Here is a 14,098-nt window from a genome sequence, read left to right as displayed (position 1 = left end):
ATTTGAAGAATTTGATCCTTACTTTGAGAACTGAATCAATGGGAGGCAAAGCTGATGTCGTGAGGTCAGTTAGTAACCTATAGCAATTAGTATACATAAGTGATGACGATACCTCGAATTATGGTAGTAATGATGGAAATACAAGTTGACAGTTTTGAGAAGTATTGAAGGATAGAAATTGTATTGATTATGTGTGGGAATGAAGAGAAAGTGAAGGGCATAGATTAGCTCTAGACTTCTTAAGCACCAGGTAACTTGTTCTAGCCATTTACTGAAGTAGAAAACAGTACTAAAATGATCAGGTTGCAGAGGAGAAATCACAGTGCACTGTTATATTGTGTGTGAGAAGTGATTAGGCATCCACGTGTTGATGCTAAGAAACAGTTTTATAAGACCTGGCTTTCTCACTTATCTACCCTTTGCCCTGTTTCCAGTACTCCCTCTCTGTAGTCTCTTCCTGACACCCCACACTGTCAAGTCTCTTTCATCTTTTAAATATAGGAAAACAAGCTCTTCTCTAGTTAGAGCTCTGTGTTCCTCCTGTTGTTCTCATCCTAATTTCTTCAAAAGGTAGACTGCACTTGGTCTTTGTACCTCCTTTCTGCAACTTATTAATGTCTTCTAACCTGCATGATTCCACTGAAACTGATCTTGGAGATGTCACAAGTGCTAGTCTGATTGCCAAGTGTGATTTTTATCTTGGATATTTCTGTTGCATTTGGTACTAGCCATTTTCTCCTTGGAATTCTCTCCTTGTCCTTCTCTGACCATTTCTTTTTAATCACTTGCCTTTAGTGGATTCTTTTAAGAATGGTGTCCTAAATGTTAGTGTTCCCTGAGATCCATCTTTGGCCCACTTTTCTGTGAACATTTCTATAGACAATTACATTGCTTAAACTGGCACTAGCTCCCAAATAATGTATTTTCATCTCAGACCTTTGCTTTGAATATCTTATTTGTATAGCTAACTGCCTTCACCTAAACATTCTACTGGGCTGTCTGGATTCAAGTATTTGAAACTGAACTGATCAAATCCTGTTAAACTGACACCTGAAATATTTCTCAAATCTGTCTAATCTTATAATTGCCATAATTTAATAAACCCTTAAATTCTGCCTCTATTTTTTAAAAAAACTATTCTTAAATAATATGTCCCTCTCTTTTCTTGACTCTTCATAGCTCTCCTCTGGTAGCAGCCTAACTTGATTTAAATAGATCTGATCTTACCATTCTCTTCCATTCCATGGCTTGTCAACACCAACGGAATAAAAACTCCAACTTCATAGCATAACGTTCAGTTTTCCATGATCTGGCACTCGTATTGTCATCTGTGTGCATTCTTCTCATACTTTACATTCCAAATATGTAATTCTTTCCCCCCGCCCAGTGCTTTAGTTTTGAACTAAGGTAGTAATGATAGAAATATAAGTTGACAGTTTTGAAAAATTTGAAGGTTTGTGTCCCGACTACCCCCTTTGTCTAGCTACCGTTATCTTTCATGTTTCGCTTTTTCCAGGAGGCATCCTAGAAGAAACCTCTAGAGAGCTAACTTTCAGTTAGCTTCCTGAACAGCTTCCATTAGAGCATATTAAAGATGATCTCACTTTGAGTCTAAATTATCAGTTCCTTCATACTCTGCTATGAGTTCATTTGGGCAGGAATTTAATCATCATCACCATATTATTATCATTGTTGTTTTAATTTCTCTTGCTTAGCACAGTATCTGGCACATAGTAGATTTTCAAATTTTTGTTGAGATTAACTAGTGAAACTAGAGCTAGAGTAAAAACCAGGTCCAGGCATCTCTTTCCTTGTCCATAAAATGAGTATTGAGCTTAATATGTTTGGTTGATTACAACCTTAAAATTCTGAAAGTCTGAATTAAAATACTCAGATATTAATGAAGGATAGAAATTATTTTTAAACTATATTGACTCCATCTAATAGATATCTAACATCAGTAGTACTATCTAATAGAAAAATCTGTGGTGATGGAAATGTTCCACGTCTATACCATTCTGTATGGTAATCACCAGCAATATGTGACTATTAAGCACCTAAAATGTGACTGGTGCAAGTGAGGAACTGAATTTTAAATTGTATTTAAAATTATTTAGGGGCTGGGGATGTGGCTCAAGCGATAATGCGCTTGCCTGGGCTGGGTTCAATCCTCAGCATCACATACAAATAAAATAGAGATGTTGTGTTCACCGAAAACTAAGCAATAAATATTTTCAAAAAAATTCTCTCTCTCTCTCTCTCAAAAAAATTATTTAGTATAAATTTAAATACAGTCTCATATGATAATTCTGGTAGCTCATAACAACAGGGATTAAAAACAAGATTACTTTTAAATATAGCTAAGCTATAGCTTTATTATAGGTGACATAATAAAATACCGTTATCACTGCAGAGCATAACAACATAACAAAACCTTAACTCCCAAATGGTTTCCCATGTTTTGATTTCCCATGATTCATTTGAGTTAATTTTTGTATATTGTGCAAGGTAAGGTCATTCCCCCTTCCCCATACATATCCAGTTATTCCAATAATATATATGTATCCAGTTGTTCCTACAATATTTATTGAAAAGAGTATTTTTCCCCCATTTAATTACTTTGACACATTTGTCAAAAACTGACCACAAAAATATGAATCTATTTTCAGACTCCTCTTTTCCATTGACCTGTGTGTCTATCCTTATGGCAAACCATAATCTTAGTTCCTGTAGCATAATGTTAAGCCTTGAAATCAGGTAAAGTCCTCCAACTTGATCTTTTTGATAAATGTTTTGACTACTGTAAGTCTTAATATGTAAAATGATCATAAACAGTGATCAAATGCAGTTTATTTCAGGAGTACTATATTAATCAGCATTTGAAAGTCTATCAATATACATTACCTTCTCAATAAATTAAAAAAGAAAAATCATATAATCACCTCTGTAGATACAGAGAAGCTAGTTGCCTAAACTCAACATCCATTCATGGTAAAACTCAGCAGAATGGTGTAAGAGTATTTACAAAAGCTTACAGATAATAGTAATGGTGAAAAATTTGAGTGCTTCACCCTTAAGATGAGTAACAAGGCAAGGATGTCAGCTCTCACATTGCCTTGGAGATCCCAGCTAGCACAATGACGCAAGAAAAAGAAAATACAGATTAGAAATGATGAGCTAATTATTGCCTGTTTCAACTAATTATCACCTTTATTTGTCTATTGAAAAAATAATAATTTCAAAAGTATCTCCAAAAAAGCTGCTAGAACTAATACATGAGTTTAGTAAGGTTGGGGAATACATGGTTGATATACAAAAACGAATTGCTTCTGATGGTGATGAATAATTGGAAATTAGATTTCAAAAAACTGGAATTTAGAATAAAGTCCAGAATTATGAGATATTTAGGCATGCACTGCATAAAATATGTGCAAGATTTTTATGCTGAAAACTATGGAACACTGCTGAGAAATATTAAAAGAAGACCTGAATAAATGGCGAAAGATGTCATATTAATGGGTGAGAAGACTAAATATTGTTATGTCAGTTCTCTAAATTTATCTGTAGATTCAATCCATTCAGGATCCTAGTAGTATCTTTAAAAGTATCTTTAGAAAAAAGGATTGACTAAAGTTGGATCTATAATGGGAAAGAAAAAGGCAAAGTTTTGTTTTAAAATATAAATTGGCAAACATTCTAAAATAATTTCAGAAAATTCTCCCACCTTTAGTCACAAAAGCTAATATAGATTAAGTATAATATTAGGTGTTTAAAAACATTTTATATGTATTAACTCATTTAATATTTTTTTTTTTTTAAAGAGAGAGTGAGAAAGAGGGAGAGAGAGAGAGAACTTTAATATTTATTTTTCAGTATTTGGCGGACACAGCATCTTTGTCTGTATGTGGTGCTGAGGATCGAACCCGGGCTGCACGCATACCAGGCGAGCGCGCTACCACTTGAGCCACATCCCCAGCCCCATTTAATCTTAAAAACAGTGCTGTGAGATACTATTAGTCCCATTTGCCAGATTATGAATAATGTAAGGTTGAGTGGCTTAACTAAGGCTGAATTCTAACATAGGCTGGCTATTGCCTCTTCTATTTCAATTTTTTTTCCAATTACTGACCACTTTGGTTCACATAAAGCTGATGTTATTTCATTTAAGTGGAAGTTTAGATATGCAAGACTCAAAGTCAGCTACTATTTCCACTGATGTGTGGAAGAAGGGTAATGGTGAGGTAGTTGGTGAAGACATGCATGATGGTTAGTGTATTAGGATTCTCTAGAGAGAGAACCAATATATAGAGAAAGGTAAGTGAGAAGGGATTTATTAAGGGGATTGGCACTGACAATAATGCAGTTTAAGAAGCCCCACAATATGGGTCTGCAAGCTGGAGAATTAGGGAAGCCAATAGCATGGCTGAATCTAAGGCCAAAGAACCCAAGACTGAAGGCCTGAGAACCCTGGGCATTGCTGGTATAAGCCCTGGAATTCAAAGACTGGAGAACCTGGAGTTCTGATGGGAGAAGGTTGGGGGTGGAAAGTTGCCTTTCCTCTGTCTTTTTGCTCCTATTCTTAACCCTTCCCTTTGCACAGCTGATTAGATTGTTTCTACCCATATTGAGGGCAGATCTAACCACTACTTGATCCGTGGACTCACATGCAGTTTTCTCCAGATACTTCCTCACACATACACTCATAAATAATGCCTTATTAGCTCAGTAGGTATTTCTCAATCTGGTCAAATTTACATCTAAAATTAATCATCACAGTTAGGATTCACATTACATTTTTTTTTTAAGGTTTTTTTTTTTTTTTTTTTTTTTTTTTTTTTAGTGGTACTGAGGATTAAACCCAGGGGTGTTGTATCACTAAGCTATATTCCCAGCCCTTTTTATTTTTTATTTTGAGACAAGATCTCACTAGGTCACCAAGGCTAGCCTCAAATTTTAACAGTCTCCTTTTCTCAGACTCCCGAGTCACTGGGATTATAGGCACACTCCACTGTGCCTTGTTTCACCTTGGAATTCAATTTCATTTGTATGTTGATTTTGTGTGACAATTATTTGTTGTCTTTTATAAGTTGCTGTTCTTTAAAAATATAAGAAAGAGTTGACTAAGATTGGGTATATAATGGTAAATACATATTTTTATAATTTATATATGGCATTAATTAGCATAGTGTTATAGTAGCTTACTTTCCAAATTAAAAATCAGAAATGTTATTCCTTTTTGGATATGAAAAATCAGTCCATGAAATACATAAAGACTTTGAAATTTGGAATTTCCATGCTACAAAATAACTTTTTAGTCTAGCATCAAAATCACATCTGGAGCTTTTTAAAAACTACTCACTAATGTCCCTCTTTCCCATTCTCATTCAATGAGCAGTTATAAATCAGAGTGCTCTAAAGATAGCTCTATGTTCATCTTAGTTGAGAGCCCCTAATTTATAGAAACAGATTTTGGACCATCTTAAAAAGTTGACACTATATGATCATCAAGATCAGATAGGATTCTTGGTTCTCATAAATGATGAGCACAACAGATATCTGCTGTGCAGTCATTCTTGCTTATGTGAGTACTTTCCCCTCTCTTTATTTTTTTTTTTACTGTGTTATTGGGTCAAACTTAGTTGTACGATAGCTCTAAAAGTCTATGGTTCACTATATACAGAACCACTCTACCTCTGTCCTCCTCAAAGGACTTTAAAGGTAATGGGACAATTTTTAAAATTATTTGGATATTTTGGCATTTTCTATCTCACCTATTATGTTATTTGTCATTGGTTGAATAACAGATGCCTGAAGCTTTCAGACAAGAAGGACAATTTAGGGGGATCTCAACTAAGATGAACATTAGAACTATCATCTAGTGTTGGTTCCAGTTGTATTCTAAGTAAAATTAAGTTCATGGAGGAGGATTTGACTTGCCCAAAATAGTGCAACTAATTTATAGGTAAATAAATTTAGAGCCCAAACGATTATTGTTAAAAAGCAGTTTTTTCATGTAATTTGAATTATTTAGAATTTATGTTTTACAATATTGTATTATCTGATATTTCATAAATTATCTTTTGCTGTTTCTTAATTTCCTTTAAAATAGAAGAACCCAAATAATATTGGTCCACAGTTAAGAAAATCTTGGTGCTATATCTTAGAATTAAAAAGGAGTCTGCCTTTTTACCCCTTGCACATCAGAGCACTAATCTTTAGGGTATATAAAGAACTCAAAAAGCTAAACACACACACACACACACACACACACACACACACACACACACACACACACAATAATCTAATCAATAAATGGGCCAAGGAACTGAACAGACATTTCTCAGAAGGTGATATACCATCAATCAACAAATATATGAAAACATGTTCAACATCTCTAGCATTAGAGAAATGCAAATCAAAACTACTCAAGATTTCATCTCACTCCAGTCAGAATGGCAGCTATTAAGAACACAAACAACAATAACTGTTGGCGAGGATGTGGGGAAAAAGGCAAAATGGTGCAGCCAGTATGGAAAGCAATATGGAGATTGCTTGGATACCTGGGAATGGAACCACCTTTTGACCCAGCTATCCCACTCCTTGGTCTATATCCAAAGGTTTTAGAAACATCATACTACAGGGACACAGCCACATCAATGTTTATTGCAGCACAATTCACAGTAGCTAAACTGTAGAACCAACTTCAGTGCCCTTCAGTAGATGAGTGGATAAAGAAAATGTGGTGTGTGTGTGTGTATATGCACACACACACAGTATTCACATTATATATACACACACACATACATACACAATAGAATATTAATCAGCAATAAAAGAGAATAAAATCATTGCATTTGCAGGTAAATGGATGGTGTTGGAGAATATAATGCTAAGTGAAGTTAGCTAATCTCAACCCAAATGCTGAATGTTTTCTCTGATATAAGGAGGCTGATTCATAGTGGGTTGGGAGTGGGAGCATGGGAGGATTAGAAGAACTCTAGATAGGGCAGAGGGGAAGGGAGGGGGCATGAGGGTAGAAAAGAGGATGGAATGAGATGGGCACCATTACCCTAGGTACATGTATGAAGATACAAATGGTGAATATACTTTGTATATAACCAGAGATATGAAAAATTGTGCTCTATATGTGTAATATGAATTGTAATGCATTCTGCTGTCATATATAACAAATTAGTATAAAAATTTTTTTTAAAAAAATAAGTCTGCCATCAGTTGATTTTTGTCAACATGCTATAGAAATTTCCTTTATGATAATGTAGTACAGGTTTTTGTTCCATGAGTCATACAGGAAATGTAGTCAGTGTAAAGATATACAATTCTTTGGCTTCCTTTTTTTGCTTATTGTAGAAATATTTTAGGTTTTTCCATTCAATTGAATGGGAAAGTACTGGGGAATGATACTGACCAAATTATATTGGTAACATGTGCATGTGCCAAATGTAATAACTAATCCCACTCTTTTATATAATTAATTATAAGTGAACCAATTAAAAATGTAAAAAAAAATCCTGGGATATAATTAAGCAGACTTTATTTTTTAATTTTTTTCTAAAAAAGTTTGTTTCAAGTTTCTTCTTTTTTAATGTTACGTCAACAATATATTTTTAATAAACTTAATTCTTTTTGTTTTCTCTTCAATGAATTTCAGTTAAAGAGAAATTGACTGCCGATCCAGACAGTGAAATAGCTACTACCAGCCTAAGGGTTTCTCTTCTATGTCCAGTAAGTGTTAACTGATACTTGTTTTCAGGAAGATTTAACATACATACATGTACCTTTTTTTTTTTTTTTTTTTTTTAATGGTGGTACTGGGGATTTAACCCAGGGACACTATACCACTGAGCTACATCCCTAGCCTTTTTTATTTTTTATCTTTAGCCAATGTTTCTCTAAGTTGCTTAGTCTGCCTTTAACTTTGAATTCTCTTGCCTCAGCCTCCTCAGTTGTTGGGATTTGGGGCATGCACCACCATGCCTAGCACATTTCTTCTTTTTAATTAGGTGCTTCCTATATCTGAGAAATTTTTTACTTTTAAAATCTGACCACCTTTGTTATAGTTTATAAAAACTGGAAAGCTATCAAGGCATAGGATTTGGAATCTAAACAAGTCTAAAAAATTCTCTCTACCCTTAGTAAGACTTGTCTAAATATTGCTTGTGATTAATGACTGTCTCTCAAGCTCACGTGTAAAATCTCAAAATAAGGAAGTTTATTGTATTGGGGTATTTATTAAAACTTGCACTTTAATAATACTCTTCTGAATAAAAACCTAGCCATGATTACCCACACATCCAACTTAGCCATTTTGCCTCACTATTCTACTCAGCCTAAATAATTGAAGTTTTATTTATATATTTAAAAAAAACCCCTAGGAATATGAGGTCAGAATGAATCATTTGTATGAAATAAATGTATGGTCCTAAGATATAAACAAGCTATTAAACCCATGGAGGACAAGTATTAAGAAAATGTGTTGTTAATGTTTATTTCTGAACTAATTTGTTAGGTCTACCAACAGTAGGGATGATAACTGTAGAATATGGCTTCATATGAAAATATTTGAAAAATTAATAGTAAATTACTTTGACATTTTGATTACCTTTTGTTCTATAATTAATCAAATTAGTCATATCTACATTTGGGAGCAAGTATGAAGAATGTTTTTTGAATTCCCTGAATTGTTCAGGCAGGGCTGATATTGAAAGCTTTTGATAATGACATCCTGCTAACTTAAGATGAAGAAGTTACTGATTTCCTTTCTACTCTTTTTGTTGTTGTTGTTGTGCTGGGGATTGAACCTGGGTCTTGTGCATTCGAGGAAAGCACCCCACCAATTGAGCCATATCCCCAGTCCACTGAATTCCTAAAGGAACAAAGAACTTACAGAGAAATTAAATGATATTTGTCCTATGTCTCAGTCTTTTATGATTTATAAAAGCTTAAACAATATAAAAAAGTCATTAGCTCATGAATTAGTTTATGATACTGTACATAGCTTTAAAAAAAAACTTTTTGGAGGGAGGGTTAATTGCTAAGGGAATTCCTCCTTGTTATAAACTTTTGTAAGTTTATTTGCAAATATCCATCATATTCTAAAAAGGGAAAGTTAGTAATCACAAGATTTGAAACTCAGCCTCTCCCCTGATATCAAGTTTGAGAAAATAGGTGTATTTAAAGTTGAGTGATCATTTTTAAAGATCAGAAATGTGATTAGCACATAATAATACAGAGGAAAAAAAAATACGGTGAAGATAGTAAAAGCCGTCAAATTCTTGGTGCACACCTGTAATCCCAGTGGAGGCCAAGACAGGAGGACTACAAGTTCCAGGCCAGCCTCAGCAGTTTAGCAAGACCTTGTCTCAAAGTTAAAAAGGGCTGGGAATGTAGCTCAGTGGTAGCACCTCTGGTTCAGTAAACAAACAAAAACCACCAATCATCTTGAGTATATTCTTTCTATAACTTTTCTTCTTATTCCTCTTAATAACCAGTCTTAGGGAAGCTATATTGCCTCCAAGTTTTTAATATTATTGTTTAAAATTATATAATTAAATAACAATATAAATGTTGTAACAATCTATGTTGTAAAGGAAACTAGTATTTTTTTTTAGCATTTAGAAAATTGAGGGCTGGGGTTGTAGGTAAGCAGTAGAGCTCTGGCCTAGCAAGTGGGAGGCCCTGGGTTCGATCCTCAGCACCACATATAAATAAGTAAATAAAAAGAAAGGTATTGTGTCCGACTACAACTAAAAAATAAATATTTAAAGAAAAAGAAAAAATTGATTCACAGACGAGAGGAGCAGAGATGGGGAAATGAAAGTTTTGAAGATTTTATATACATCTTTACCTATATATTTATTCTCTTTTCTCCAAATCCTGATTCATCCATTCCTGCTTCCATAGTTCCTTGCCACCTCATTTCTTTGTTAAGCTGGCCCACTAAATTATCATTAACATTCTCTAGTAATATGGGAAAAGAACATGAACTATAAAAAATTCCCAAGTAATTCCACAAATAAAACTTCCAAAGTTTATACTGGAGTGCTTTAGAGAATAGATAAATTTAGAAAAGAAGGTAAGTTTTATTTTCCATTTAAATCCCTGGAGAAAGTCTTGTTTTTCTGCATTCTCACTTTAAAAGTATTTACAGTTATGCTAATATATGTGATATTTATAACATTTAACACTTAAATAAATCACTTATTCATATAAAGCACTCCAGTATAAACCTTGGAAGTTTTATTTGTGGAATTACTTGGGAATTTTATAGTTCACGTTCTTTTCCCATATTATTAGAGAATGTTAATGATAATTCAGTGGGCCAGCTTTTAATTTTTCTTCCTGTATCCCCCCACTCTTCTCTCTTTAGTTCCAAAAGCTTTAGTAGTTTTTTAAAAATTCAGATTATAGAAAAAAGAACTATATATATATAGTCTGTAATTATTATACTTTCATGAGTTTCTATTTAGTTAAAGGGATAATCTCTTTACAGTTGTTCAAGAACAGTAAGGCCATATGTTTTAGATGTTTTTAACCAAAAATAAAACAGCAAAGACAACTCATTTATAATTCAGATTTATAGAATAAAAATGATGATTTGTTCCCTTTGAAGTATGGAAATCTGTGGCTCACTATTAATTTGAATGGCCCTTGTTGTGATATGCAGAGCCCCAAATAAATGAGCTTCCCTTTTTGGTGTACTAAAGGCAATGAAAATAAATAAAAATGTTTTTGCTCTTTGAGAATATTTTGGTTCTGATTTATTAGCAATAGGGCTGGACAAATCACCTATTTTGGGGGACCTTAACCAGACCTGTAATCTCAAATATAAATGACACAGTTGATAGAAGGAAAACAAAGAAACAAAAACTCCGAACATTTATTTATGAAGTATTTATTATTACAAAAAAGGTGGAAAGTTTTCCTTAATAGCTTTTTTTCTTATTGTAAAAAAAAAAAAAAATACTGATATTTCTAGACTGTGTGTGACCGTGCACATGTATATGTGCACGGTACTGGGGATTGAGCCAGTGCTTTACCACTGAGCTACATTGCCGACTCTCCCCACACACACTTTTTTTTTTTTTTTTTTTAAAGATACCATCTCACTAAACTGCCCAGGCTGGCCTCAGCTTTGACATCCTCCTGCTTCAACCACCTGAGTAGCCGGAATTACAGGTGTGTGCCACCAAGCCTGGCCCTAGGCTTCTTTTGAGAAAAGCTGGTTAGAACTTTTATCTAGAGTGTTTTCTCTTGGAATAGCATCAGTTGTAGTGTAGCACTATTGGGAGTAAGGTAAATGGCACAAGAAAACATATGGAAATTTTTTATTACAAAATTTTTTATTTGTAAACAATGCAAATATTCGGTGTTCTATAAAGGGAAAAAGGAAATCTGTAATCACAAGGTGAAGGTAGTCAAACCTCAGCATCTCCCCTTGTATCAAGTTTGAGAAAACAGGTGCCTATTATCAGATAAATATATAAAGTTTAGTGACTTTTTAAAAATCAGGAATATGAGAATTATCACATAGTGCTTATTTTATGTTTCTTTGAAGCAAGGCATTTGTGAGCTAGATTGGAGGTTCTCTCAGTGGAGCACAGCTACTTGTATACTCCTAATACTGTGTAACTGGTATTACTCCTGTGTCATAAGTTTATAGCTTGTTCAAAGGCCCTTTTTAGTCCTTCATCACTACATCCATTTGAAGTAAGGAGGAAACAGTGTTACTTTAGAGATAGAGAAGGAGGCCCAGAAAGGTTAAGTGCCTTTCCTAGAGGCACAGTAAATCATTGGTACCAAAACAATAGTTAGTGCCTCAAATGACAGTTAATTTCCTTGGTAGACTAGGAAATTGCACATTTTCCTGAAATTTTTCTAAGCCAGGAATAACTCATATTCCTCATTTATTCTCAAGCCTTTATATTTTCAAGCTCACAAATATATGGAAAATCTTTTCTAGTTACTTGGCAAATAATGTTATCAGTGAAAGAAGATAACTTCTATACTGTGTGGTCATTGTGGGCTTTGTGGACCCCAAGTGCTACAAGGTGGCCTCCAGTGAAGAAAGTTGTGATATGCCAGCTCCCTGTACAGGTTTCTGGACCACATCTCTACAGCTAGCAGCTCAGGAACAGATGAAGTAGATTTCTTTGTACATAGCATAGATTCAGCCTATGAACTCAGGCAACAGTTGCAGGGCAGGAAGAAAAGTCTCCTAACCTGCTGGAGGTGCTGGAGACACATCTGAATTGCTGGTAGTATGTGCACTGAAGGGAAAAATACAGAATACACACATATACTTTCTCCTCAGAGTTGTCATGGAGGAGAGTGGGTGATACTGATTTGAGTTTTGTCCTTTGAAGTACTCTCATTCAGAGTTGAGGTTGATAGTAAATATTGCATCTAATTACATCATATGGTGACATGCAGTATCTAATAACACATTCTTTTTTCCTTTTTCTAACCCCTAGTTATGTGGTTAACTTTTTCTTAAATTAGGGATTGCTTTAAGAATTTGAGATGTGTGGGGGGTCCAATCCCATAATCCCAGCTACTGAGAAGACTGAGGCAGTAGGTTCACAAATTTGAGTCCAGCTTGGGCAATTTAGTGAGATCCAACAAATTCAGTAATAATACAACAGCAACAAACTTTGTTGTAGTTTCCTTAGTCATTGTATTTGGTATTCAAAGAAATTGTGATTTTTTTGACCTACAGATAAGTTTCACAGAAAATGTGGTTATTAATGTTCTTTTACCTCGATAAAAAATAAAGCCAGCGGCTTGGGAGGCTGAGGCAGCAGAGTGGCAAGTTCAAAGCCAGCCTCAGCGACTTAGTGAGGGCCCAAGCAACTCAGTGAGACCCTGTCACTAATTAAAATATAAAAAGGGGCTGGGGATGTGGCTCAGTGGCTAAGTGCCCCTGGGTTCAATTCCTGGCACAAAAAAACAAAATAAACACAGTATGCTTTAGGTCAGAACGCAAACACAGTCTGTTTTAGAAAATTTTTTTATCAGAGCTTAAATTTTGAACAACAGTTGTCTAATACTTTTTCTTCTCTTTTAAAGCTTGGTAAAATGAGGCTAACAATTCCATGTCGAGCCCTTACATGTTCTCATCTGCAATGTTTTGATGCAACTCTTTATATTCAAATGAATGAGAAAAAACCAACCTGGGTTTGTCCTGTCTGTGATAAGAAGGCTCCATATGAACACCTCATCATTGATGGGTATGTCACTTTTAAGGGTTTTTTTGGTACCTTGAAATAATCATCTATTACCTAGGTTCATTACTTGTCAGGTTGGGATAAAAAAATCTAAAATTCTAAAAGTAATGTTTTCTAAGTTATAAGTTTGTAGAATACCCATGATTTTAGAGATCAGTATTTTAAAAATCAATAATTAAGTATTTTTAACTTGATGTCTGCTTGTTTTGAAAACACATACTTGTCAGTGCCTCCTGATGTTTACCATTTAAAGCACCTGTGATTCTAAGCAGGGAATGCATATACCTTTTCCTAACATGAGCTCATCTATCTCCAGAACATGCAGACCATATTGGAGAAAGCATGAAAGAATTGTGAAATTCTGGCACACTCAAGCTCATCGAAAACTGTGCTTTTTAGTACAAAAGCCTGTTTCTGGAGATTAGGTCGAACTTCGAACTTCAATCATGGTCCATCATACCTATTCTCCCGCTGTAAAGGCTCCTACAACTGATCAACACCCCAAATAACAACTTCCTTTGTTTTTCTATTCGTATTTCTATTCTTGTCTTTTCCTTCTTTCAGTTTTCTTTTTCTTTTTTGTCTTGTCTACCTATTGCATCACAATAATAATTTTCTTTAACACTCCTGTTTTTGTCTGTTGTATCGGACATCTTAGTATGATTGTATAGCTTCCTTTAAAACAAACATTTTCTGTACTCTCCAGCAAAACTTAAAACAGCTTATTTATAGTATTTAAGAAAACACAGGAGTCTAAAGGTGATAATAGAAATGGAATATATTTATCAATGCAGTTGTAATTTAGAAGGTGTAGTCATTGGAAAAAATATGTAACATAAATGTTTTATGTTTAA

General features: G+C 34.3%; 1 protein-coding gene across 2 annotated transcripts in view; it reads left to right on the top strand.

Moving 5' to 3' along the window:
- PIAS1 (protein inhibitor of activated STAT 1) overlaps nucleotides 1-14,098 on the top strand; it is a 133,007-nt gene that overhangs the window by 103,682 nt on the left and 15,227 nt on the right. For both annotated transcript variants that reach the window (XM_081290333.1, XM_081290334.1), the window contains 2 exons: nucleotides 7,670-7,743; nucleotides 13,087-13,247. In XM_081290333.1, the coding sequence (XP_081146459.1) occupies nucleotides 7,670-7,743; nucleotides 13,087-13,247 (235 nt within the window). The remainder of the gene's footprint in view (nucleotides 1-7,669; nucleotides 7,744-13,086; nucleotides 13,248-14,098) is intronic.

Source organism: Spermophilus citellus (assembly GCF_964194105.1).
Source record: "Spermophilus citellus genome assembly, chromosome: 4".
Classification (NCBI taxonomy): Eukaryota; Metazoa; Chordata; class Mammalia; order Rodentia; family Sciuridae; genus Spermophilus; species Spermophilus citellus.
This window is presented reverse-complemented; position numbering and strand designations above follow the sequence as displayed.